Source organism: Bactrocera tryoni, chromosome 1 (assembly GCF_016617805.1).
Source record: "Bactrocera tryoni isolate S06 chromosome 1, CSIRO_BtryS06_freeze2, whole genome shotgun sequence".
Classification (NCBI taxonomy): domain Eukaryota; kingdom Metazoa; phylum Arthropoda; class Insecta; order Diptera; family Tephritidae; genus Bactrocera; species Bactrocera tryoni.
Window position 1 is genome coordinate 38167556 of NC_052499.1, and position 27399 is coordinate 38194954.

Here is a 27399-nt window from a genome sequence, read left to right on the forward strand (position 1 = left end):
AGGCAAACAAGAGTTCTTTTTAGTTTTGTGACCTGCTATCAGGTCTCAAATTTGCGTCAATATTTTAAGACTAACGCTAGAGACTGTTTAGTGAACAGTAACTAATCACAAATTGAGACTTTACCTCAAAATGTTTCAAATAGGGACTAGAGACTGCTTACAGAATTCCACTATAAATCAATAATTTCGAACAAAATCGTTACACGTTTTATTATTTAATCAACTATATTGAAAGCTTCAATGTACAAAACACAGCAGATGCAAACTGTTGTTGTTAATACTATATTGTAGATGGGGCAGGTAAGTTATGTAACAATATATGGATTATAGAAAATGGTTTTTTCTGATAACTACTCTTACATAAAGTAATTTTAATGCAAGAATTACAAAGTTTATTGACAATTAAATAAATAATGTAACATTTCATAATCCAACAGAATGCCTACCACACGAAAGTTGTGGACCAGAGGTTCAAATATATGTAGATAATAGGCCTTTTTATATACAACCCTGCGTTCACGCTAGAAATGGTGTGCGAAGAATATACTGTACTAGAGTTCCGCTATAGTCATTTGTTTTCCTTTTCATACACGAGCTGGCGGAGACGAAAATATACACAACGAAACTAAAACATTAACATCGTCATTTGTGGAAAATCAAAGCACTGTCTGTAAGGTAAGAGTTTTAAATTCTGTTTTTTTTTTGTTATATATATGGAATATTATTTTGTATTAAGCACATAATTAAAACAAATTAAGGTGTTATGTATTATTTGTGTAATTGTTGCATCGGGACAAAAGAGGTTAATATTTATAATCCTTAAAGAAACCGATAGTCAGAACACAGCGAAAACATTAACTTCGCCATTTGTGAAAACTTAAAGCAGTGTCCGTATGCTAAGAGTTTTAAATTCCGTTTTTTTTTTGTATATAATATATATAAAGGGTTTTTCAACAGAAACTGCAAAAGTAGACCAATAGGGACCGCAAACGACGCCATATTTTTTCCCGCACTTTTGTTTTTCAATAAAGTTTGCCATTTCATCATGGAGAGATATACGATAAAACAAATCGAAATATTAAAATTTACTACCAAAATTCGGAGTCTGCGTCCTAAATTTTAAATCGCTACATTCAATTTAAGGTTGTCATAATCGTCCTGTTATATCAACAATTGGGCATCTAGTGGAAAAATTTGCATCCACGGGCTCAGTACAAAATGTTCCCGTGCCAGCGAGACAAAGAAGTGCCAGTAATGTCGAGAATATAGTTGCCAAGTATTGCAATTATTTAAATTTAGTGCCGAAATTCGGAGTCAGGGCCTCAACTTTAAGAGCGCTATGTCCAATTTATAGTCGTCATATTCTTCCTGTCCGATCAACAGCGTCTAATGGAAAAATTTGAATCCATATTCACAGTACAAAATATTTCCGAGGTGCCAGTGAGGCAAAGAAGTGCCCGTAGTGTCGAGAATGTTGTTGCCGTTAGCGCATCAATTGAGGAAGCCCCTAATCGTCGTTCTCAAGCGTTGGGCATCTCTGTGACGTATTTGTGGCGAATTTTACGAAAAAATTTGGCCGACATCGAACGTAATGGCATCGAATGTACTTTCAAAGGAAAAAAAGTTTTGCAGCGCTCTTATTGAAAACCCCGTTATATTTATATATTACTTATTAAACATTAAAAAGTGGATACCAAATATTACAATTATATTTAAACATTATATTACAGTTGCAGCTGATATTATTAAGAGACATATTCAAGTAAAACAATAACGAAATGACTGGACGCGGAAAAGGTGGTAAAGGCTTAGGAAAAGGAGGCGCAAAACGCCATCGTAAGGTAAGTAATTGTTGGTCGGTTGAATGCGTCGATTTGTGGTGTAAGTTATAGGGTTGATTGTTGTGAAATTCGAAAATTGAGCTGACTACTGTATATATATTATAACTCGATACGCATTTTTTCTCTTCTGCAGGTGCTACGTGATAACATCCAAGGTATCACCAAACCGGCCATTCGCCGTTTGGCTCGTCGTGGCGGTGTAAAACGTATTTCTGGATTGATTTATGAAGAAACGCGTGGTGTATTGAAGGTAAGAGAACCGCTCAGCCTCAAATTGTATTTTGATTGCAAAAGTTAATTATTTCCAGGTATTTTTGGAAAACGTAATTCGTGATGCCGTCACCTACACCGAACACGCCAAGCGTAAAACGGTCACCGCTATGGATGTTGTATACGCCTTGAAACGTCAAGGTCGCACCCTGTACGGCTTTGGCGGTTAAATATAAATGCATGTATTAATGTATCGCAATGATTACCGATTCCCAACAATGAAATAATAGCTATACACTTTGAATTTAAATGATAAAATGTTCTCGCTTATTACAAACAAAATGCACATTTAAAGTGAAATACATTACTTACTATTCCATTTATTGAAAAGCAAAAAAAAAATAGTTCAATTCATTAAATTTAGGCATGGAGTTCCAATATACAAGCACAGTGGTATATACATAAGTATATATTTATGCTTAGTCTGTGGTTTATTGTTTGGTTTATAATAATTTTCTACGATTTTTTATAAACGTTTATTTATTGCAACATAATATTATACAAAATATATACATATGCGTATACACAGAATTGAGAAAAGGATTACACAAGAACTGCTGTAAGCAAGAAAAAATATACGAAAATATATTTCGGACGCTACAGAGAATTTTGTAGTGTGATTTTACAATATTTGATACACATATCTCTTCACCATACTTCCTAAGAAAAAACTAGGAAGAAGGAATGAGGAGTGAGAGACCTTAATGTACTTCTCGGCGATAGCTTTAAAAGAAAAAAATACTAAATTCAACAAATAAAATAAAATAAACTTCCATATAATTTTCTGAGCTTTCTTGCGTCCTTCTTTTCCACAGAATTGTCACCTCGTCAATCATCGCACAGTCCCATAAAGAGTGTACGAGGCGACTTAATATCCATAGTCAAACCCTCGCCTTGACCATGTTTCAATTGTTGTTGCGACGTCAACGACTTGTTGCGTCGTATGAAAACCTTTAACGGTTGAAAATCTGCAACACTATTACGCAAAGTGTCCGAATCGCTGGAACAGCCATCGCTGGTTTGACTGCGAGATGTGGATATGGACAAATCGTCCATTTCAATTTTATTACAAAAATTATTGCGACTGCTGCTGGGAATGGAGCAGCCACCACCATTATTTAACGGCTTCTTATCAATGCGCGCCGTTATTTGTGTTAGCAATGGTGACGAAACGCCTGGCATTGGTAGCATCATCGGAGACAAGTTGTTCGCTGCCGAATCGCCGATATTCGTCTCAAAATGCACCGCAGTGAGTTGAAACTGCAACAAATGAAAATAATGGGTCGAAATTAATTGTATTTAAGCTAACCTATTGAACATAACTTCTTGTGCACAATGTACTTATTAATTTGTTTAAACAAATGTGTGTGTTGTTTAAATAAGTAACACGAACCTGAATAAAGATACCCGACTTGTTGACATTTATTCATACATACATTCGCATAGAGCCACTATCTAATTTCTATTATTTTTTTCGGCCTGTGAAACGCGTATTTCGATTTGCAAAAATATTACCAAAAAATGCTTACAATTCTTTTTCGTATCCATAAGAGCGAATATATAATATATAACGCCTAAGTATTTAGTTTTTTTGTTTTACCAATAAATTATTCGCGTTTATTAATATTTTTTGTTAAAAGGTTAATAAGAAAAGATTTAACTTACTAAAGTGTAATAAATACATACATAGATACAACAATAAAAGAATATATGTTATAAACAATATCACAGCAAATAGGTAGCTAAGATATCACAGATTTGCTTCTGGAATTTCCTACTTACATCAGTCTCATTGGCGAACTCATGATCCGATTTAGAGTCCTTCTTTTTGGACGAATCTTTTGGAGTTGGTTCCACGTACTTCATTTCACTTTTTACTTTGCGCACTTTGAGAGGCTTCCGGGGCATCTCCTTCACAGTCGAAGTAGGTGATGGTATTTCTCGGTACATCTGCACGTTCTTCGCGCTTTCAACAGCATTAACATGACTGGAAGTGTCATCGCCTGGTGGCAATATACTCGCACTATGACTTTCTTGTAGCGACATGTGTGAACTTTGCATTTGCAATGCATTCAGCTGCTTCGATCGGCTGTTATTATTGCGTGGTGAGTTTTTGCGACACACGCTGCTGGCCAGCTTCTGGAAATCATTACGTCTACAATTATACAAATATAAATTTTACTATAACAACTTTCAACATTGATGCAGGCATGCACTGACTCTTTGATAATAGACTGCAGTGATTCATTTTTCACAACAACGTATCCTTCAGGTATACGAGCATTAGCTTCATCCTCCATTTGGTTCTCGTATGCAATTATCTGTTGGTTGAGTTTCTCATTCAACTGTTCAGCCTTTTTACGTAACACACGCTCGAATGCTAATTGTTCCTCAAGCGTTTTGAGTTGCTCTTTAAGCTGGGCTAAGGTGACGCGATTCTTTTTGGACTGCGAATTGGGCCCATTGCCACTAGTGCTCTGTTGCATGTGGCCTTCCAGCATCTTCATATCCTCATCCTCCTTTCCCAGTTGCTCACGAATGTTACGTTGCAGGAATTTACTGATACCTGCATTTCCACGTACATTGAAATCAATAATGTAGTTGTTGACCTCGAGACAATCCAAGATCATGTTAGCGGCACGATCAGTCAGACCACAATTCTCCATATCGATAACTGCATGGAAAAGCACACATCGTCCTCAACAATATTCCAATAGCAATGTTGTTCAATTACCTTTTACCCATACATCCTCCTTTAATATTTCTACGATTGCTTTAACACCATCATCGCCGATTTGTGGATTACGCGCCAAGGCAATCGAACGCAGTCCAGGTATAGAGTCCGGATCTACATCCCGATAGCGTAGCGATTTTTGCCAACCCTCCGTGTAGCGGCTGATCTTTTGTATCTGTAAAAGAGATAGACGAGTGCCTCGAGTTAATATGCATACATATGTAAGTATATTGTTCACGAAACGACGAGCTCGAAACTTATTGATTGTCGCTTTCGTACCTTAATCATATCGGCCACATGTTCGGCACCCTTTGTTGATAGCTCACACTCAGATAAATTTAACTTCTCTACATTTTCCAGATATTTTATTGTATTGCATATAGCCTCACATCCTTTATCATAAATATTCGAACGCTGAAAACTTATTTCCTTAAGGCTTTCATTCGAAGACAGAGCCTGCGAAGTCGTCGAGAGAAATAACGCATTTTCAAGTCAAATTCAAAGATACACTTTAGAAAGCAAAGCTTACAGATTTCGGATCTCCGTGTGTAATTCACATACCTTAGCTATAGATTCCACGTATTTATCATTGAGTGGCAAACCTTCGAGATTTAGAATTCTTAAATTCTTATTGAACTCAATACAATTTGAGACCGCCTCCACGATACCAGAAAAAACAAACTTAGTACAGATCACCGGCTTCTGCTTAAATAGACGTGCTTTCTTTTCCGTATCCAAATGCTCCAACACTGTCAGTATTCATACGTACAATCAGTTCAAAAAAATTTGGTATACATACGAATGCTGTTAAGGTGGTACACTTACCCGAACCCAGGGTCTTGCGTAAGCGGATGCTAAGCGTTTGGAGCACTTGATCATAGTAAAGAGCTTCTATGATGAGTAACCAATCAGTAACACCTAATTTTTCTCCAAAAAAATCTAACATCGATGTTGCATTGTTTTTAGTACGAATATCTGGCAAAGGAGTCAGATTCTTCGCTCGACAGAGCTCCAAATAACGGAAGTGAAAGGAACGACAGCGATTGAATTTCTTCGTCGATGTCAAACTGCACACGTCACGTAATTCCAAGTTCTTCTGCATTATTCTAGTTTCGACTTATTTTATAGTTATTGCTTTGATGTTGTTCTTTTTAATCCTGGATTACGATTTTTATTGCGATTTTTGCTTACGAGTGAGATTCGTGCGACGGACGGTTATTATCGGGAGGGAGGGAGGTAAAAAGTTTGACAGTTTTTTTTAATAAAAAGGGTAGAATGAAAAAAAATCTAAATAATTTTGAAATTTTTGAATTGATTGATTAAAAATCTGTGGTTTTTATGATTTTTCTATTTTTTTATGTGATTAAAATTTTTAAGTTTACTATTTTTATTTGTCTCTCTAGAGATGCTATTGCTTTTCGAAAACTTGACAGCTCTACCTCTATTCAAATTTGTTTTAACTATTTCGAACATAAAATTAAAATTGATTTTTAAGGAATTTTATTGGAAATACTAAGTCCTTAAAGGGCAGTTACAACTACTGTAGGTATGTACATATATATACATTAGATCGGGTCGATTTACAGGGTGCCAAAAAACGGACATTTTTAAAGTTTAAGTTGTTTAGGGATTATAAATATTTGTTCGTCAGTTTTTCAGATATCAGAATATAAATTAAAACCGTTTATTCACACGTTCTAAATTTCGCCTTAAAGAACGCTGCCTCCAAACCAGTTTTAGAACCCAATTTTTATTTAGACCCTTAGTATCGTAAGCAAAGTTGTTCAAAATTATAAGTAGAACATTTTCCCGGAGTTTTATAAAAAAACTGACCCGCGATAATATATGTATGTACATATCGTCACCTGAAATACAAAATAACGTAACATCACTTTTCGTAGGTTTACAGGAGAAGCAAAAAACGGTATAAAAAGAAAACCACTTGAGACATTGAAACAAATTTAAGTTTATTTTAGAAAAAAAATAATGAAAATATTAAGCAAATTTTATAGTAGGTGTCTTACGTTGTTTTGAATTTTCATATCTGAAACAAAATAACGTATGATCAATCTAAATTTGTATAAAAATTAAAAATTTAAATATTTCAAGCTAAAAAATGAGGATAATGTTTAATTATTATTTATTAAATAACTAATTATTCAAAAGGTATATTATCATAAAAGTAATAACAGTCTGCTGGAATTAAGGCTTCTAGGTCCTGCAGATGTTGTCATTTCTTCTTAGTTATTGTTAAACCTTGGAAAAGAATAGTCTGCTGAATTCCTAGAAAAGCACGGGTCTGATCACTTGGATCATGGAGTCGCTAAACGGAACTCTGGCGGCTCCTTCTCTACCCATATACCGTGGGTGGGAAGAAGCCGTTGGAGAAAAGGGACAGTGTCTTCCAGGCCGAGATTGGAGCCATTAAGGTAGCAGTAGATTTACTACTCCGGAGTGCAGCTTCCTTCAGAGGAGTGACCATCGACTCAGATAGCAGAGCGGCGATTCCAGCCTTGAACTCATTAACAATGAGAGAATTCAGAGCTGATCGAAGACCTAACCTCGCTATCAATAGCATCGAGTGCCATGAGCTAGCAAGAAGAGTCTTACCAGACGCCATCTGCAGAAGCTGTATGGAAAAAGATTAGGTGGAAACAACTCAACACTTCCTTCTTGGCTGTCTTGAGTTAGGGAGGTCAGGACTTAATCACTTGGGGGCGCATACCTTCAGACATCCCACCGAACTGGCGGGAAGCGTTTTGTTAATTTATAAGTTCGAACACAGGAGTTCTTATTTTCTATGGCCTCACAAAGGACTACATATACATATGTATGTACATAGTAGTCCATGTTCGATCAACGATGTAGCCTAAACTAACCAACATTGCACATTGAACTTAATCACTAAAAATAAACGTAAACAATAAATGAAGGCTAACTTCAATATAAAAAAACACTCTGTTATTTTTACATACTTGAGTGATGATACGTTATTTTGTTTAACGAAATCAAGCACTTGATGATACGTTTTTTTGAATTTTTAATATAGCTTGGGTATTTTTGATCGCAGGAGCTTAAAATTTGCGACACATATGTAATATGATGTGGTGAATCGTAATCAGTAAAAAACTCAATTTTTGAATTTTTCGATGATACGTTATTTTGCATTTCAGGTGACGATTCATTCATGACATTCATATACATTAAAACTTACATATTTCTTGAGTTTAAATACCCTTCTATTTATTTCGCTTAAGATTTTTTTTGGCGCACAATATACTTATAGTTTAATATAATCCTTTCAGTTTAAAAAATATCTCAAAGTTTCTCATAGTTTCTTATGGATAAAATCAGAGTGACCCAAAGATTTTGACTAATTTCTGTCTATATTAGATTAGGGAGACACCAAAGGTTTAGAAACCATTTTGGAAGCTGTGAGATATTTTACTGCTTTATTTCTAATTCTTAACCTCCCCTCTGTAAGTGACGTATACGTAAAACCTACTTACAGTGCGTTAAAAAAATAACATTTTCGAATCAATTCGCTGAAAACAATTTTTATTTTTTTTTTTTTGCAAATTACCACATATACAATTGTGATCACTCACGCCTATAATTTTTCACTTTTCACAAACACGTCGTTCCGTGAAATAAGAAAAATGGGCGTTCAGTATAAGAAATGTTTTGAAGCAGTCTTTTTAACAAAGTAGCCTAAAGGATAACATCAACCGTGATTGGAGCTATGTAATATGCAGATGAGTCAACTTTATTGTTCAATCCCTTGAGACGTGTTTGGCTAAGAAAAGAACAAACAAAGGAATGTTTTACGGCAAAAAAATCATGATCGGATACAGCAAGAAGACAATGATCCAAAATATAGGAGCTGTACTCAACGGAAACAAAAAATCATATTTTACTTTAGATCACCACAGTCACCAGACGACAATCCAATATACGATGTATGTGAGTTAATGAAAGCCAAATTTTCAAGAAACCACTCTCGCTACTCCACCATATCTGGAGGGCGCTTCTTGTGGAATAAGCGGAAAACTGATTTGCAAATTGCCATCAAAGATGTCAGGCAATAAACAATGCGAGAGATCGGACACCAAAAATGCGGAGGAAGTTGCTCTCATACATGCTCTCAGTTTTCTGCAAGTTAACATATCGATTTTTGTGAGTTTGTTTGATGTCAATAAGGTATGCGATGTAGTAAGGAAGCTTGGTTACATTCAAAGTAAATGTATGATCTAGCAAACGTTGTTTTGCCATACACAGTTGAACTTCCCTAACTTGAATCAGTATAATCCACAAAAAAAAGCTCCGAGTTATAGAAGTTTTTATTAAAACATACAATTTTTCAAAAAACTGTAAAATATATATTTGTACACTGTTTTATTTTTTATACAAGGTGGGTTCCAAAGTAAACACGACTTTTTGAATCTAGCGCCCCCTGGTGGCGCCATTTATATGTCGACTGATGCGTTAGAATTTTATGACATTTCATTGATTGGAAGTGAAGTTATCGCGTTTTAAGTGTCAATATATTTGTGTTATCGGTGCGAAAATGAGCTTGGAACAAGGAGCCAACGTTAAATTTTGTTTTAAAATTGGTAAAACTATTACCGCAACGTTTCAATTGCTGAAACATGTTTATGGCGATGATTATATACCCCGTAGCAGAGTGCACGAGTGATTTCAACGTTTTCAAAGTGGTCGTGAGGACATAAATGACGATCAACATGTGGGCCTATCAAAATCCGTGATCACCGGAAATTCCATCGAAACTGTGCGTGAATTCATCATAATCAGCAGAAATCATTATTGAAATTCATGGAAATGGAATTGAATATCTCCAAAACATCGATTTATCGCATTTTGATCGAACATTAGGGCTTACAAAATGTGTGCACGATTTGTTCCGACTGACGACCAAAAATTGCTCAGAATCCAACATTCGAAGGACGATTATTTAACCAAAAATCATATTTCAACCACTAACCACTCCCGTATTCACCTGATATGGCACCGTGCGACTTCTTAATTTTCGGAAAAATGCATTTGCCCATGAAAGGAGAGCGTTATGCAGCAAAGGGGCCATTCAAAAGGCTTGCACCGACATACTGGCGGGCATACCGGCCAACGAGCTAAAACACTCGTTCGACATGCTTTTGGACCGTGCAAAAAGCTGTATTGAAGCAGAAGAAGACTATTTTGAATAAAATAAATTGATTTTGCCGAAAAAAAACCATTATACAATAATAATATTCGTATATAAATGGGAATTTAAAATCGCAAAAGGATGCTTTACATCATTTTTGGAAGGCGCTTGAACAATTTCTAATTCAGAATTCTTATCGTTTCCCATGGCGCTAGAAGTCAAATTCGTTGGGTCTGAAATATGCAGTTCGACCACATAATTTGTTATAAATCCGGCTGAGCAAATCTCATTTCCTGCCTCAATATAATCTGTAATAATAACATTTGAAATTTATAATTGAAAGGGGAATGAAGAGTTGTTGACAATTAAAATATGCATTATTTAAGTTAATAAATTATAACTTATAGTATACTACATTTATTATAATCGATTGCTATGTCGTGGTTCTGTGAATGGAACAGAAAAAGTCGCGAATTAAAATCATGGGTTGATGGTAATGATAAAGGTGAAAATTTAGAATTGCATGAATTTTTCAAAGCTGAATCATGAAAAGATAAAAATAAAGTTTGGGGTGGTCTAATACATTACCTATGTATAACATGTTGTCATAGAGCAGAGTTGCGAATTTTTAACTCAACAATTTCGGATTTAAAGTAAATGTTTTATTTCTAATCCAAATTTATTTTAAATGTTAATTCAATTACTTTTTAATACATTATATGCAACCCTGTTATAGAGCATACGAGTTTTGTTCAACGAACGGTTGTTTGTAACCTAAAACTAATCGAGCTAGATATACACATGATCAGAATGACGAGACGAGTTGAATCCATATCTGTCCATCCGTGTCCATCCTATGTTAATTAAATATAGTACACGTATTCCTTGGAACCCGAGATGCAATTGGGAAGTATCTATAAAATGCTTTAATTATGCCACAAATTAAATACAAAACCTTGATTTAATCTAAGTAGGGAAGTGTATCTTACGCATACAGTGCAATCGCACATCATAATTTAAAATTTTCAGAAAAAGTATCGAAGCCAACCTTTGCAAAAATAGTGCTTCAAGGTAGTCAATTTAATGTCAAACAATTGTCGAAATGACCACATTTTTTCCGAGTATGTAGGCCTCAGCGCTTGTGTTAATTTTCAATATCAATATTTTGTTATGTCAAAAATTGGGTAAAATCTTATCAATACTACTAGACCATATATATATAAAATAGGAATTTCGAGTTCCAACTAAAAGCTCTGTCCTGCTGTGGGTCCGGTACCAGACTGCAGTGAGGCTCGACATTCCACAGAATTTTCAATTCTACCTGCCTTCAGACTTAACCACTACCAGTTGAGCACCCATCAAACTCAATGACTCAATGAATATTTTAATGAAATTAAATGGACAAGTTTTCTTAAAAATTATGTGGGTTAGCGCTGAATATAAATGAAATATCCCTAGTATAGTGATTTGCTATCTCAAAAACTACTTAGCCAATTTGAGTTCGTAATATTTCCATAACGTCCTTCTAGCACAATATAGACAGCAGCTCCGATCTCTGACCATAGAACGCCCATGTTACTATTTCCTATATTTTTCCATGATTTTGAAATTTATCATACCTTTTGCAAAATATAGTAGAGCCGTGGATATCTATACTTATTTATTGACTGTACTTTCCCGATACACTTTTCTGGAAGAGTAATACGAAGCTATTTCTTGATGGTTCTTGAGGTTTATAAGGATTCAGGCACATATCACTGATTTCAATGAAAACATCCACTGACGACTTATTTGTTCCATTGAGAGTTATGACTGCTCCCATCGGGTAATGTACTGACACTACAAGTGTTGGTGGACAAACCGAAAACTAATTATTCACATTTGATATTTCATGTTTCTTATGCACTTTACAGTTAAGAAAAACAAGTTCCATAACTGAATAATAAAACCATTTACCATAAAAACATCCATAATTTTCCACTGCGATAATTTATGAAAATCAACACCTTACGACGACAATTTTACAGTTCATTTGTTTTTAGTTGTTTGCCGTTATTAAGCTTAACTTAAAACTAACTTTTTACATTAAAACAGAAAAGCGAGAAATGCACGACTCCAGACCCAGTGAAGTTACTGTTTCCGCATGCATGTGTGACAATATACCGAGCTCATGAACCCGACGGCCTACAGCACTGGTAACACATGGGAGCTTGTCACATAATTTGGCTCAAGCAGACACATACACCCGGCTTACTTATTCATATAACATAAAAACACATATTTATATAAGTATGTGCATCCATAAAGTTTGAATTGTGTAACTCTGGACAGGTATTGTTCTTGCTCCACATGTGATAATGATGACCTTAACTGGAATTATGAATATGAAAAAGGTGACACACATACGCACTTATATTTACATATAAATACATATGTACCTCACAATTGTTCTTGAGCTTCGAAGCATAACCATAACGCAGGTGCTGGATGGACTTCTTTTGGTGCTAATGCGAATAGTTACGAACATGTGTATATAAACTCCAAAAATATGCCATTAAAATATGGGCAAAAAAAAAATACCCTGAAGAGTGCAATATTTTTGAATTGCGATTTAACAGTTATAACTCGAGTTATTAAAAATGCCTTTGAACGAAAAAGTTTGCTCGGCCGTCTTCCTCGACGTTTCTAAAGCTTTTGATAAAGTTTACTGGTGTTCCTCAGGGTAGTGGGTTAGAGCCCATCCTTGATTTACTCATGTCTCAGGCAATGACAATTGTATTACAGCAACATTTTCAGATGTTCTGCGGTTTTGTCTGTCGGCAAAACACAAACAGCATTAATTGTAAGATTCTTCTTCTTTACTTGCGTAGAACCGCTTTCGCGGTTACAGCCGAGTTAACAACAGCGCGTCAGTCGTTTCTTCTTTTCGTAAAGTGGCGCCAATTGGAGATTCCAAGCGAAGCCAGGTCCTCCACTTGGTCCTTCCAACGGAGATGAGGTCTTCCTCTTTCTCTGAAGTGTTTTCGTCCATTCCGACAACATAACCCAGACAGCGGAGCCGTTGTCTTTCAATTCCATCGAATGTGCTATTCGCCGTGGCCAATGCGCAAAGGACCATAAATCTTCCGCAGAACCTTTCTCTCGAAAACTCGTAACGTCGACTCATGCCTCCGCACCATATAGCAGGACGGGAAAAATGAGTGACTTATAGAGTTTGGTTTTTGTTCGTCGAGAGAAGACTTTACATCTCAATTGCTTACTCAGTCCAACAACAGCGAGGCATTTCTGCGATGTAGCCAGGGATAACCTACAAGTGGCCATCATAGACAGAAATTCCTCCTCACCGAGCACAATTCAGGAAAGATGGGTGGAGATCGACGTCAGATTGTCGAGTATGGTGCTAAGCTTTTTACTCGACAATCCTGCGGGATTGTCTTCCTCACCCGGAGTTTGACTCCTCTGAGACTCGCAGGGGTTACAGGATCATCAAGTGCGCGGACCAGGCCTCGCTAGATTTCCTGACGAATAGGGTTGCCAAAATAAGCAACGCTTTTGAAGGCCTCCAATTGGGGCTTATACCCGCCAGGGTATACCGAAGAGACCTCGTGCTCGCATTTGGCTACCCTCTCTAGAGGAGCCGGACGAAAAACTCTTGAGGTGCATCAAGCTGCAAAAACAAAACCAAAAAAAGCAAGCATACCACTTCTGGTGGCCATTAGCGATGAGTCCATTGAGGCTCTTAGGGAGACTGACTACAAAATCAGCTTCAGAATTCGCAAGGCCAGGCTTAAAATCTTCCAAGGCGACAAAGCGGCTGACGAAGACGACATGGAAGAGGTCAACGACGCCATCCAGTTGTGTGCGGAGTAGGCACGGGGGTATTGTCCGCTGATCTAGGCATATCTCTCTCTATACGTCTACCGAACTCGGCTAGCATCTTCCAAGCAGAAGCACTGGGCATAGAAAATGCCTGCGAAGTTCTATTGGAAAACCACAAGAATATACGAAAAGCAACTATATTTACGGATAGCCAGGCGGCACTCCTGGCCTTGCCTTCGCCCATGACAAATTCCAGTATAGTCCACAACTGCAAGAAAGCACTAAGCTCAATAAAATACAACCTCCATCTAGACTAGGTAACGAAAAAGCAGACGAGTTGGCAAAGGCAGGAGCTTTCCTTAACGAATCCGAGACGGAGCTAATACCAAGCCCGCTAGGATCCATCAAAGGAGAGATCAATAGACAATTTCAACAAGTTTCAAATAACAGATAGAAAAACCTTACAAAATGCATCATAACTAAACAATTATGGCCAACATATGACAGGCAAAGAACCAACGACTTCCTAAATAGGACAAGGAAACGTGGGGAACATGCGTCCAAAATGGGTATGCCCTACAACAATATCTGTCGAGGCTGCGGAATAGCAGGGAACAAGGAAAAAAATTTCCACTTTCTCTGTGAATGCCCAGCCCTAGCACAGATCCGACACAAAACACTTAGAATCCATCAAGCATCAAACCTTGAATAGATTTCTACTAAAAGCATATCAGACATAAAAACCTCCAAATGGTTTGTGAGAGAAGGTGAAACGTGATAGCAGATACAGAAGGTTCTATGAATAGTGTATCAAAATGGCACATCAAGTGCTAATTGAGCCCGACAGACAACAGGGCTGCACTCCTACCTACCTACCTACCTACTCAGTCCGAAGTAGCACCTGTTTGCAAGAGTTAATTTGCCTTCGATTTCGATTCAGACATATTGGTGGTGTTGATACTGGTTCCAAGCTAGACCAATTTATCTACGACTTCAAAATTATGACTGTCAAGAGTAACAGATTGAAGAAGTCACACGATAGGGAGTCGCCTTGTCTGCAACTTCGTTTGGTATCGAACGGCTCGGAGAGGTCCTTCCCAATCCTGACGGAGGTTTTGGCATTGCTCAACGTCAGTGTACACAGCAGTATTTGTTTTGCGGGGATACCAAATTCAAACATGGCAGCATAGAGGCAGCCCCTTTGTGTGGGTGGTGTGTGTTGATTCTGTTTTCACGGGTATTTTCCAAATGTCTGATCAGTTGTTGATTTTCCAGGCCTAAAGCCACACTGATAAGGTCTAATCAGTTTGTTGTCGGTTGGCTTTCATCTTTCACATAGTACGTTCACCCACTGGGGTGAATGACAGTACTCGGCGATGGCGTCTCTCTCCACGAGACTTAGATGGAGTACAAATGTCAAAAGGAAATAAAAAACAGAAACATCTGTATCATATAACAAAATTCTTGTTTATAAACAAATGTTCAGACAAGTTTGGATTTATGGATTTATATTGAATGCGATCTCGGAATTGACGAGTATACTCATCTGACAAAGCCATCGGCCGAACAAAATTATTGCATCCGACGAATCTAACACAATAGCACATTCTTTAGGTTCTTCTTCTTCTTAATTGGCGTAGTCACCGCTTACGCAATTATAGCCGAGTTAACAACAGCGCGCCAGTCGTTTCTTCTTTTCGCTACGTAGCGTAGCCAGGTCCTTCTCCACCTGGTCCTTCCAACGGAGTGGAGGTATTTTAATTCGCTGAACTATGTCGTCGTATATCTCATACAGCTCATCGTTCCATCGAATGCGATATTGCCGTGGCCAATGCGTAAAGGACCATAAATCTTTCGCAGAACTTTTCTCTCGAAAACTCTCAACGTCGACTCATCAGTTGATGTCATCGTCCAAGCCTCTGCACCATAAAGCAGGACGGGAATTATGAGCGACTTATAGAGTTTGGTTTTTGTTCGTCGAGAGAGGACTTTACTTTTCAATTGCCTACTCAGTCCGAAGTAGCACCTGTTTGCAAGAGTTATCCTGCGTTGGATTTCCAGGGTGACATTGTTGGTGGTGTTTACACTGGTTCCAAGATAGACGGAATTATCTACGACTTTAAAGTTATGACTGTTAACAGTGACGTGAGAGAGAAAATTACCATTTTTTAGGTTATTAAAATTAAAAACAAGATGAGGCGTGAAAAGCAAAGGCTCAACACCACGTGAGACACTATCGAACTGGTACCCCTTTATTATCATTTGACTCGCTAAAGACTCAATTCGAACAACTGAACCCAATAGGGACAAAACTGTGCGTATTTTACAAGTATTGCCACCAGCTCATCCGTAAGGCAGACAACCCCAACCCCAGTGAATAAAAGCCGGCTTGCCGTTTGCCGGTGGCTTTCTGACATTGTTTTTATTTCCATGTAAATAAACAAATACGAACAACGCTCCACAGACAAAACAATAAAATCGACAACAACAACAGGTCTAGTGACTGTGTAAAATTTCAATAAGAGAGGAAGTACCTATACAGCCCAGGCAACGTTACTCAGTACGCTCTGCTTTGGTTGTATGAGAATTCACGCTTGGCTTGCGTCGGTATATCCATGTGCCGGAGCGCCATATTGCACGCGCTTGGTTTAAAGTGTCGTCGGCACGCTGGTTGTCAAGCGTTATGGATTTCAGTGAGCTTTAACGCTCGCGGTGCACGTGAATACGGCGAAAGAGGTAGCACGGCGGCACGACTTGCCGAGCGCTTTGAGTTAGAGTTTTAGTTGGAGTTGGACCGCTTTATATTGGCCACATTTTGAGCCCAATTTACAAATGTGCAACAAATTGAATTTGAACTTCAGTTGTCATGGAGCAGTTGAGGCGTTCAGTTGGTTTGCAATTTGCTTTGCGTGAGAAGTGTGTGAGTTGTGAAAAATTATAACCACAAGCAACGTTTAGCTGAATATAGTTACAACTATATCATATAATTAGAGTGCAATTAAACGAAGATGCGTCTTTTGTAAGACACAAGGCATCGACGCACTAAAAATCGTATAAACACATATCTCACTCGCTGAAAGCTAATGAAAATTAGTGAGTGAAGAAATCGCAGATACTCGTACAAATGAAATGAAAATCAGATCCAAAAAAATAATAACCATTGAAATATATACATAAATATTTATTTATTTTAAATTGGGCAAAATCGTTAGGTATGAGTGTATGTGAAATGAAAAATACCAACGCTTCGTGCTGTAATAACAATACACCCGCGAAACCTTATTAATATGGTATATTTGGCTTCCCTTAAGCCCGTATGTCACGCTTCGTGTACCAATTCTTTTTCGGGGTTTTTGACTTCTTCAAACCAATCACAGCACGAATTGTGTCACGAGAATTAAAAAAAGCACAATATTCTAGTGTTGATGATGAAAGACATGTGAAAGCCCTCAACTAATGGCTACACACCAATTAGTTAGAACACAACCTGAAAAAGTAAAAGAGTTTTTTATGGAAACGAAGTGAAATAAGACAGCACAATAACTAAACTAAGGAAGGAAGGAAGGAAGCACTAATGGAATAATGTATGAATGAGCCTTAACTCAATGGATACACTAGAAGGGTAAGTTTCAAGTTATTACATCGTTTTGCGGCTTCCTTCCTCTTTTTTTGAACGTGATCCGTATGATAATTTATCATTACTTATGGTGTGTAACGAACGAAAAGTGTTCGAAATTTTGTAAGTACACTAAAATCTTAGTAAAACACATACATACTCGTATTTACATATGTATACATTTAGAGGACCATTAATTTATGCGCTCACATTCTTGAAAAATTGAGGCATATAATTAATAAATACGTATGTATACTATCGAGAGTAGTCGATAGAAGATTTTACGTCCACCCACTGGCGTCTCACTTTAAAAGATGGCTCTTGGGAACACTTTCCTAGGATTTTAGGGACAATCTACATTTTGAAGTTTTCTACTTCATTTTTATTTTCGGATTGAAACCGTGACAGCTACATTTCTGATATTTGTGAAGCTTTCTCATAGCAGCAGTTTAATTTTATTATACTACTATGAGCAAAAGATTGTAAGACTTTGCTCATAATTTTAAAATTCTTAATTTATTATTCAAAATCTATGTTGTCCTTTTCAAAGTAATCCCCTTTGGCTTCAATACACTTATGCCAACGTTTCTCCCAGTCCTCGAATCAGTTGTTAAAGTCACTTTCCGGAATATCCTTCAATCCTCGTAGCGATTCACGTTTAATGTCTTCGATTAACTCAAAACGGTTTCCTCGGAGCGGTTGGGTTTTCTGAATAGTCAGTAGTCACACGGAGCTAAATCAGACGATATTGGTTGATAATTTGGCGAAAAACGGAGTGAACCACACCTCGTTAATCGAAAAACACTGTCAATACAACTTTGATTTTTGATCTGCTTTGGCGTGGTTTCTTCAGATTTGGTTCACCTTAGATACGATATTCGGCCGATTGATCGTCTGTCGTATGGGTCGTAAGCATAGATCCAAGACTCTACACCAGTAATAATACGTTTCATGGTATCCTGGTAGTCGGAAAGCATCGTATCACAGATGTTAACGCGACACTGTTTTTTCGAAAAAATTTAGTGATTTTTGAACCAATCTTGCTTTCACTTTTCTTAGAGCCAAATGATCTTTCCAAATAGTTCTAATTGGTCCTTCCGATATTCCTCTATTTAAATGATGTGTTGACCATCAGTTGATTTTGAAAGATTCGGACCACATTTTGGCACCAGAAATTTGATACCGAACACGAAATTTAATTTAATAATTGCACTCATCGTCAAAATCGCCGAATGCACTTTATGTATTTCATAAACACAAGCTTATACTAAACACTTATGATTATTTTCATGTGTCATTTGGCACGGATGTCGCTGACAGTCATACCAACCTAGTAAAAAAGAGAAGTGTGAGTTTACGCGCTAAATTTAAATTAAAAAGTATTATTTTTTTTGCTCACTATGGTGCAGCATACCTGCTGTCTTTCATCTTTGCCATAACAATTAAGGCGGAATACATACGTTTATTGAATTGATCGCTACAAGACAACCTGTATGAAAATTGTATAAACGTCCAATAATCTGCTAATGTTGACGTGTATGAATGGGTAATCAAGTTAAAAACGAATTGGTACTTTGACATTTTCCCAAAAAGTCAATATGCAATAAAAATCTCCCATTCAGACACCTGCAAATAAACAACTCAGCAAATGGAAATACGAAAATTTTAGGCAAGTTATCATCTACAAGCAGATATTTCATATAAATACATGTATGTACGTATGTATATACCAACTCAAACAAGCAATTATTTGGTGCGTTGAGTGATGCCAAGAAAGTCAAAATTCATAAACCAGTAGTGTTTATGTTGTTGTTATTAACAAAATATGTTCATTCGTAACGAAAATTCCTGCAGCAGCAGTGACGTTGTTTATGTATTTATGTATTTACGGCGTTTTACGCATCACTTCGCCACCGACAACGACATCTACACCACTGTCGACGCTGCCGTCACTTCCGCCCGTTCCAAGCGTACAGCTCATTTCACCCCAACTTAAACACTTCGAGCCACTCAATCAGTCATTCATAAATGCAATAAATGTATATAACGTGGTCGCTTTATTTACGTATGATCATTTAGGAATTCAGTATACACACTTGTCTGTATAAACCGTAGATTCACGCAGGTGTTTTTGAACCAAATTGCTGCCTCTTTTGTCATTTCAGCATTTCCGTAACCGCCAACAAAGCATCCTCAGCGGCCAACAGTCAAGTTCAACGCCGACGCTGTCGGTCGTTATGTTGGAGTTTATGCTTTTCGTTACAATTCGTATGGGTACGGATGTTGGTTGTTAGTAATTTGTTATTATAGCCAAGCGTAACATGTCGCTTAGGGGTATTCTTCCCGGAATATATTTTAAGCAGCTTGTTGGAATAGGAACATGCCAAAAATGCCGAATACGTATAAGAATCTCTGACTAATCTTAATATATATATTGATATTCATTACATAAGTTTATCTTGCAATCGGATAAACAAAACCAAGAACCTCTTTCGTTTTATTGACTACCTAGCTTTCATCAAAATTTCATATTTATATCTCACAAACTACTAAAATTATACTAACCAAACTTAATGGAAGCAATTAATTTTAATATTGCATGATACAGTATGAAATAAATAAAATAATAATAATAAGAATCGGTTAAAAATTGGACGCCCTTTAGCACCATCTATGTATTATTAGATGAACTCTCATATTTCAGCAACATTTTTTAATGTAATTTATTTTATAATTTTGTCAGCACCTGAAAAAATTGTGCAATGAAAATACTGTTATCATTAAAAGAGTTCGTAAAACTGGATTTGTTACTCCTCCGATACCAACCCTCCGTTGAAGTCTCTGGATAATTACAACTGACTTTTAATGAATTTTGCTTATGGCAGTGAATTGTGTCACACATAATTATTGACCTTTAAAAAATTAAAGCTAAGAATATCGCCTTAACTAAATTTTGCGCTAAATACGTTAAAACTTTATATCGTTATATTTACTCCCTTATATATCCTGGCGTAAGAAATATATAAGAATCGAATCTTGACGCATTACTTTGATCTATTTTCAAACATATTTCAAACGTTAAATAGCTTTTCAAACACCATCAGCCCTTCGGGAGACACTACAAAGCACATTAAGAGTAGGAGAAGAAAATCTGTTCCGCTTTTCTATATTTCAGCTTGCGTCCGAACATATACCCTCCTTACCTTCTTTTTATTGAATTTTTAAATAACATCAGTAGCGCCACTGCGGGCAGCGATAATAGCCGAGGTAAACAAACCAACAAACGAAGGAATACAACCGTTGCGCTGCTGTGATTTCGACTCATAGACCACCTCATCCCATTCCAACGTATCCAATAGAGAGCGCTACTTAGGGTAATAAATGGTGGCTTTTTAGTATGAAAATTAATGTGTTTATATGTAAAATGTGTTGAATTCTTTTACCATCGCAATCTACACATGTTTATTCACATATAGTTACGCTCAAGAGGGGCTTCGGAAACACACAAAGCTTTAATTTGTCCGTCACACTTGAGATAATTTCTAGCAGCAGTTTCTAGCTTAATTATTTGCATCTTTGTGGCGGGCAGTTGTTTTATATGCTAGAAAGAATTTCAATTGTTTAGCAAATTCAGCGAAAGAAATGGTCGATGGTAAAAAGAAATTCACAAAAAAATTAGAGCAATTAGAGTAACTGAATTGGGTACAGCGCGGTAAATGAGAGCCCAACCATATCGTACAAGCCGAATAATGAAGACGAGTTGAACTTTTCCTCAATCATATACAACTGACTATAAGCTGCCGTTACAGGCCACATGTGTGTGTGTCATAAGTATGTATGTATGTAAGTAGTATCATCTTACAATGGAGTGGCCTATGATTTGCGAAGCATAACTGTTTTTTGTGTGATGTCATTAGCACTTATTACCACCCATCTTAGAGCGAATTTTTGTACAAGCACACGTTTATACAACCATACATATGCAAAAAAGCATACCATATATTTGAATTGATTTCCTGAAGAAATTGCCCGGTAAAAATTTATGTGTAGCTTGTGAAGCGAAATATGACCGTGTTAGATCGACTGTATCCGTGAAAACATACCAAATTTGATTTATTCGATTCTTTTCCTTAAAAAAGTATTAATCATGTAATAAACTATTCAATACAGTATAAAAGTATAAGAATTCAAGGAATTGTAGTTGAGATTTAATTCTGAATATGTTCATACAAATAAGTTTCATTGGAAAAAATAACGAATTTAAGGCTGCTTTCTCAATGTCTGGTTACCAGCCTTTCTGTCCAGTTAATAGAGTTGTCCGCTTAATAGATTGTTTTTAATATACATCGACAATGTGCATGAGAGATGTTCGCTTAACAGGGCGTCCATTTAAAAGAGCTTTCACTATATTCTTTATTTATAAATTGTTTTTACTATCCTATCTTCTAAGTTGGTTCGAACTGGACACAGTTTGATAAATTTTACTAAAATCGGTTCAGCAGTTTAGAAGTACAGCGCGGACAAACAACGTGACCCGTACTTTTTATATATAAAGATTAGACAAACTTTATCATTCATTATATCTACAAGGTTCATTCGAAATTTTTATTTGCTTGTGTGTTTGTGTCATACACTACACGTGAGCCCTTCTTTTTAACGAAACAAAAGACAACAACCACAACTTTTGCTTGGAGAAATCTGGCAATTATACATACATATACATATAGATTTAATTAAGTTAATCAAAGAGAAATGTCATTAAGGAAAACGTGCGCAGGCGTAAGTGACGCATGTCACACCTATATATCGTCAATTTAGGTATGCAACCGCATACATACATAGCACACAAAAACACATAAAGTGAGTACTTCTAATTTCACTGAGCTTTCCAAGTTCATCATATAATCTTACATAACTCAAAGCGGCCTGTGAAAAGTATATTTTATGTACAAGTATATAGATATAAGTTGGCACTTTTATTAGTAGTTGTTGTTAACATGGCAGTAGTAGTTGGAAAATATTGCTCGAATAATATTCCCCGCTTAAACTCCGAATACTTTCCTGTAACTTAGGCCTTACAACATGTATGTATATTAGATATAATATAGTATATAGTATTTGGGAACTACGGAGAGGGGGGTTCATACCACTCCTTTGAATGAACGTTTGTCCTTTTCTTAGCTAAACACGTCTCAAGGATTGAACAATGCAATAGTTGACTCATCCGTAAATATTGCATCGCCCGAATCATGGTTGATGTTTTCCTGCGCCTAATGCAATATTTTTTTAAAGTAGTAATTTGATTTCAGTACTGTTGCGTTTGTTGCCAGATATCTGAAGTCCTTTCCGTGCTTTATTTAGAGATAACACTCATTTTAAACAATTTTTGTTTGTTTCTCTTGGAGTAAGCAGTGTTTTCTTCTCAAAAAGGGGAACAATAGCTTTATCTTCTTCCCTCTTTCTGGGTTATCATCTACGTTTCCAGTTTCTCCATATTGTAATAATCCATTTGGAACCTTTACGATATTTCCTTAAAAAGGCTACTTCAAAAAGTTTTTTACGGTACGACGTGACACATCAGTAAAACCGAATAAACTGACAGCATTTTATGCGTTAATGTCGCAATTAAAAATGTGTAAATTTGTGAAAAACATTGCACTTTTCCACGAATTGATTGCTCAACAGAAAAAGTTAATTTTTGGAAAGAATTGTACATATGTATGTATGTAGAAAGAGTAGGATGATATTAATACTTCAATTGTGTCAAGAGTTCGGATACTTTGGAGTGGCTAAAAAATAATTATATTGCAACTACTCATTTTCATCTTGTCTCGCATTTAAATGGCTTAAAATTTTGGTGACTAGAGGATGTTTCTCTCTCCCTCTGTTACCGTTTCCAGAGCTGGAGGGTCTAATGCTGGTGTGGCCTCCGCTATGAGACAATATTGGAAAGGTCACAGTCACCTGACTGTAGGCAGAGTTAATGCGTTATTTGCCGTAACACACTCTTATAGGTAGAAAAATATTATAACAGTAAATGATGAGGAACTGTTAATTTTCAAGAAGACATTATTTCTCAGCTGCATACCTATTACAAAAGAACACTTACGGATAAGATTGGTATTTAATGGGATTTAAATGTTTTCAGTGTACGCGGGTGTGCAGACTGTTTATTTACTTTATATACACCTGCCAGAAAAAGTCTCCGTACACTAGATCAAATATAGGAAACACGAAGGATTTTTTGGCTACTAAAAATGTTATACACATTAGATATAATAAACATATATTAATAACTTAAATTCATAGATTATATTAACATACCGATATATATTTTCTTAAAAATAATTCATTCAAAAATACCAGAATAAGTCTCCGTGCATAACATAATTAGTTTAAAGTAATCAGGTTTTCTTTTAAAAAATATATTTTAATAGCTGGTAGGATAACTTGAGAACTTCTGGGGTGGTGTACGCAACTGGTGCTTAGGGCTGTAGAGCAACCAAAACCTTACACTGTTTGCTGAATGCTTTGGATCGTTGTTATGTTGAAGCCCAAAATCGCTACCAAGCTCCAACTGTTCAACGCTCTCCTTCATATTTGTTTTCAAAATATTTAAATAAACATATTGATCCATTGTTCACTCAATAAAAACAAGCTTGCTAACACCTTCAGCCGCCATACATCCCCAGACCATTACACCACCTCCTCCATGTTTCAGTCGGTAAAAGGCTTTCCCTTTCTAGGGCTGTAATATTTGCTTTCATCTGATAATAGGACCTTTTCCCAAAATTCGGAAGATTTATTTATATACTCATTTGCAAAATCAATACGTTTCCTGCTATTGACGTCTGAAATGTATGGCTTCTTTCATAATACACGTGCATGATTTCCATTATTCTTCAATATTTTCCTTACAGTATCCTCATAAATGTCCTTATTAAACGTTTTTTTATATTTTCACTTATTTGAGAGGCGGTTACCTTAGGACCGCAATAATCCACGTTTTTCGGGCTCTGCTAACTTGCTGGGTCGGCCAGAACGAGGTTTTAGCGCAATGGAACAAGTTTTTTCGAAAATGTGTACGACGTACTTCACAGATGAATGAATTCTTCCTATACTTCCTTCCCTTCAGTTATGCAAAGTATCTCAAAATTCTATCGGCTCGTTGTTTTTTTTAATTTGGCTCTGAGCTATTCCCGGGAGCAGAAATGAGAATAGATAATCGTATGGTAGTCTGTTGCAATGGCAGCTGTTCCAAGAATAATAGACTGCGATCACGCACGGACTTTTTTGCCGCTTATTATTTGAAAATCTCTTTTGGTGTCGCTCGTGTGAACTCAATGAGTGTCCGACAACTTCAGTCGGGCATTGCCTTTCTTATCACATTCTCAATTTTATGAACGCGGCCCACAATAATATTTTTGATTAGCTAATTTTTATACTTATTCTTCCTTTTCGAAGGAATACCGAATGACGTAGCAGTGAACCATTACGAACCGATAAACCGTGTCAACCGAAAACGTCCCTTCATATTTCCTTCTTCTCTCCTAGTCCACAAAAAATCTGTTTGGGCGACAAAAGAGCCCTCGTGTGAACGCAATCTTACACAACGCGCCTCTTTTATTATCAGAATAACCTAGTTGCGCGACCTGTCAATCAGTTTGTTTACAGCAGCAGCTTAAGTCGGAACACCTTAGTAGTGCGTTGCGACTTTTACAATGGATAAAAATATCTAGCAAAGAATTTTTCTCAAATTTTGCACTTCCAACCGAATTTCGTGTGTGGAATCATTGCGAATGTTGGAAAAGGCTTGCAATGATTCAGTTTTATCAAAAACACAAGCGAACGAGTGGTACAAAGCCTTCAAAGATGGTCGAGAGATCGGTGAAGCCATGCCTCGTTCTGAACGACCTTCGACCTCTTCAATTGAGGAAAATATTAGAAAAGTGGAGAATATGGTGCTTGAAAATCAGGCAAGTGTTGGAGAGATGATAAGAGAGCTCAACATCTCTCGCGAGTCTGTTCGAATGATTTTTGTGAATATTTTGGGTATGAAACGCGTTCTTGCTCGACTCGTCCCGATAAAGCTGATTTTTCCTTTTCAAAAAGAGTACCGTAAACAGGTATCTTTGATCACGCTTGATCGTACGAATTCTCATCCCAAATTCATGAAAAGCAGCTAAAGAAACATGGGTTTATGAGTTCAACAATTATCGGAATGTAAGGAAAAAACGAGTCGAATTCAAAAAGCCACACCAAAGCCGCTCAAAAATCAAGATGATGCTCATTTTTTCGATATACGTGGTCGGTGCATCATGAATGTGTTTCGGAGGGACAGACTGTCTATAAACGAAAACGGCTGGAATTGTGGAAGAACGATTTATGGACTTTACACGATGATAATGCACCATCGCGGAGTATGCCGATGGTATTGATATCATTCGCCTCAACATCCGCGCCGTCAGTTCTGCTTTCTCCTGACTGGATGAGGAAGCGAAGCAGATGGGTCTGGTAACAAACGAGGGCCAGACGAAATATCTCCTGTCATCAAACCAACAGTCGTCGCATTCGCGACTTGGTTCTCACGTCACTGTTGACAATCATAATATTGAAGTCGTAGATAATTTTGTCTATCTTGGAACCAGTATCAACACCACCAATAATGTCTGAAACGAAATCCAGGGCTGAATAACTCTTGCAAACAGGTGCTACTTCGGACTGAAGAGGCAATTGAGAAGTAAAGTCTTCTCTCGACGAACAAAAACCAAACTCTATAAGTCGCTCATAATTCCCGTCCTGCTTTATGGAGCAGAGGCATGGACGATGACAACAACTGATGAGTCGACGTTGCGAGTTTTCGAGAGAAAAGTTCTGCGAAATATTTATGTTCCTTTGCGCATTGGCCCCGGCGAATATCGCATTCGATGGAACGATGAGTTGTATGAGATATACGACACCATTGACATAGTTCAGCGAATTGAAAGACAGCGGCTACGCTGGCTAGGTCATGTTGTCCGAATGGAAGAAAACACTCCAGCTCTGAAAGTATTCGACGCAGTACCCGCCGGGGTAAGCAAAGGAAGAGGAAGACCTCCACTCCATTGGAAGGACCAGGTGGAGAAGGATCTTACTTTGCTTGGAATCTCCAATTGGCGCCACATACTGAAAAGAAGAAACGACTGGCGCGCTGTTGTTAACTCGGCTATAATCGCGTAAGCGTTGTCTACGCCAGTAAAGAAGAATAATAATGCACCATCGCATCGAGCCACGATTGTGACCCAATTTAACCATACCACCATCGTATTCCCCAGGTTTGACTCAGTGGAACCCGTTTTCAGTCGATCGAAGAGAAGAAACCAAATTCTCGGAAGGAGCTAAAGGCCATCCCAAAATGTGTTTATGAAAATTATTTCGAGAACTGGAAAAATCGTTGGTGTAAGTGTATTACATCTGGTTAAAATTTCTTTGAAGGCTACGGAATAAATATTAATGATTACTTAAATATTTTACGTTTTATTTGCAATTTCCGTGTACTTTCTTGTCATATTGTACATGCTGTACAAGAGTGCTCCTACAATTTATAGTGGTAAAGTTTCATAATTCATATTTGGGGTTCATATGTACATATGTAAAAGCTTAGGATAAATGAGATTTTTTACCGAAATGCCTTTACCGTAATGATGATGTCCATTTATTTAAAGAGGTTGCCCAATAAGCACGCAGAGTATTTGCGGCAAAAATAAAAACAGCTAGCTTTGCACTATGTGCATCAAATTTATGTGCGCAACAACAACAATAACAACGTATGCACACAATTGCAGTTATAAGTAAAGCACTTGCAACATGCAAAACCGCAGCAATCAACCGCATATACACACCTTTATATGCGATGACGCATGTAGACGCTGTACATATGTATATACTGTGGAAATATAAAATTGTTAACCAGCCGATG

General features: G+C 37.0%; 2 protein-coding genes across 2 annotated transcripts; one reads left to right on the forward strand and one right to left on the reverse strand.

Annotated features, from left to right (window-relative positions):
• Nucleotides 1–568: 568 nt before the first annotated feature.
• Nucleotides 569–2418, forward strand: LOC120766432 (histone H4). The gene is made up of 4 exons (XM_040091936.1): nt 569–675; nt 1731–1841; nt 1975–2091; nt 2150–2418. Exons 2-4 carry the CDS (start codon nt 1779–1781, stop codon nt 2279–2281), a joined length of 312 nt encoding a protein of 103 aa, XP_039947870.1. The 5' UTR covers nt 569–675; nt 1731–1778; the 3' UTR covers nt 2282–2418.
• A 52-nt stretch (nt 2419–2470) lies between these two features.
• Nucleotides 2471–6116, reverse strand: LOC120766430 (protein Cep78 homolog). The gene is made up of 7 exons (XM_040091934.1): nt 5671–6116; nt 5407–5594; nt 5125–5301; nt 4846–5020; nt 4332–4785; nt 3894–4266; nt 2471–3371 (listed from the first exon to the last, which is right to left on the reverse strand). Exons 1-7 carry the CDS (start codon nt 5945–5947, stop codon nt 2940–2942), a joined length of 2076 nt encoding a protein of 691 aa, XP_039947868.1. The 5' UTR covers nt 5948–6116; the 3' UTR covers nt 2471–2939.
• Nucleotides 6117–27399: the final 21283 nt, after the last annotated feature.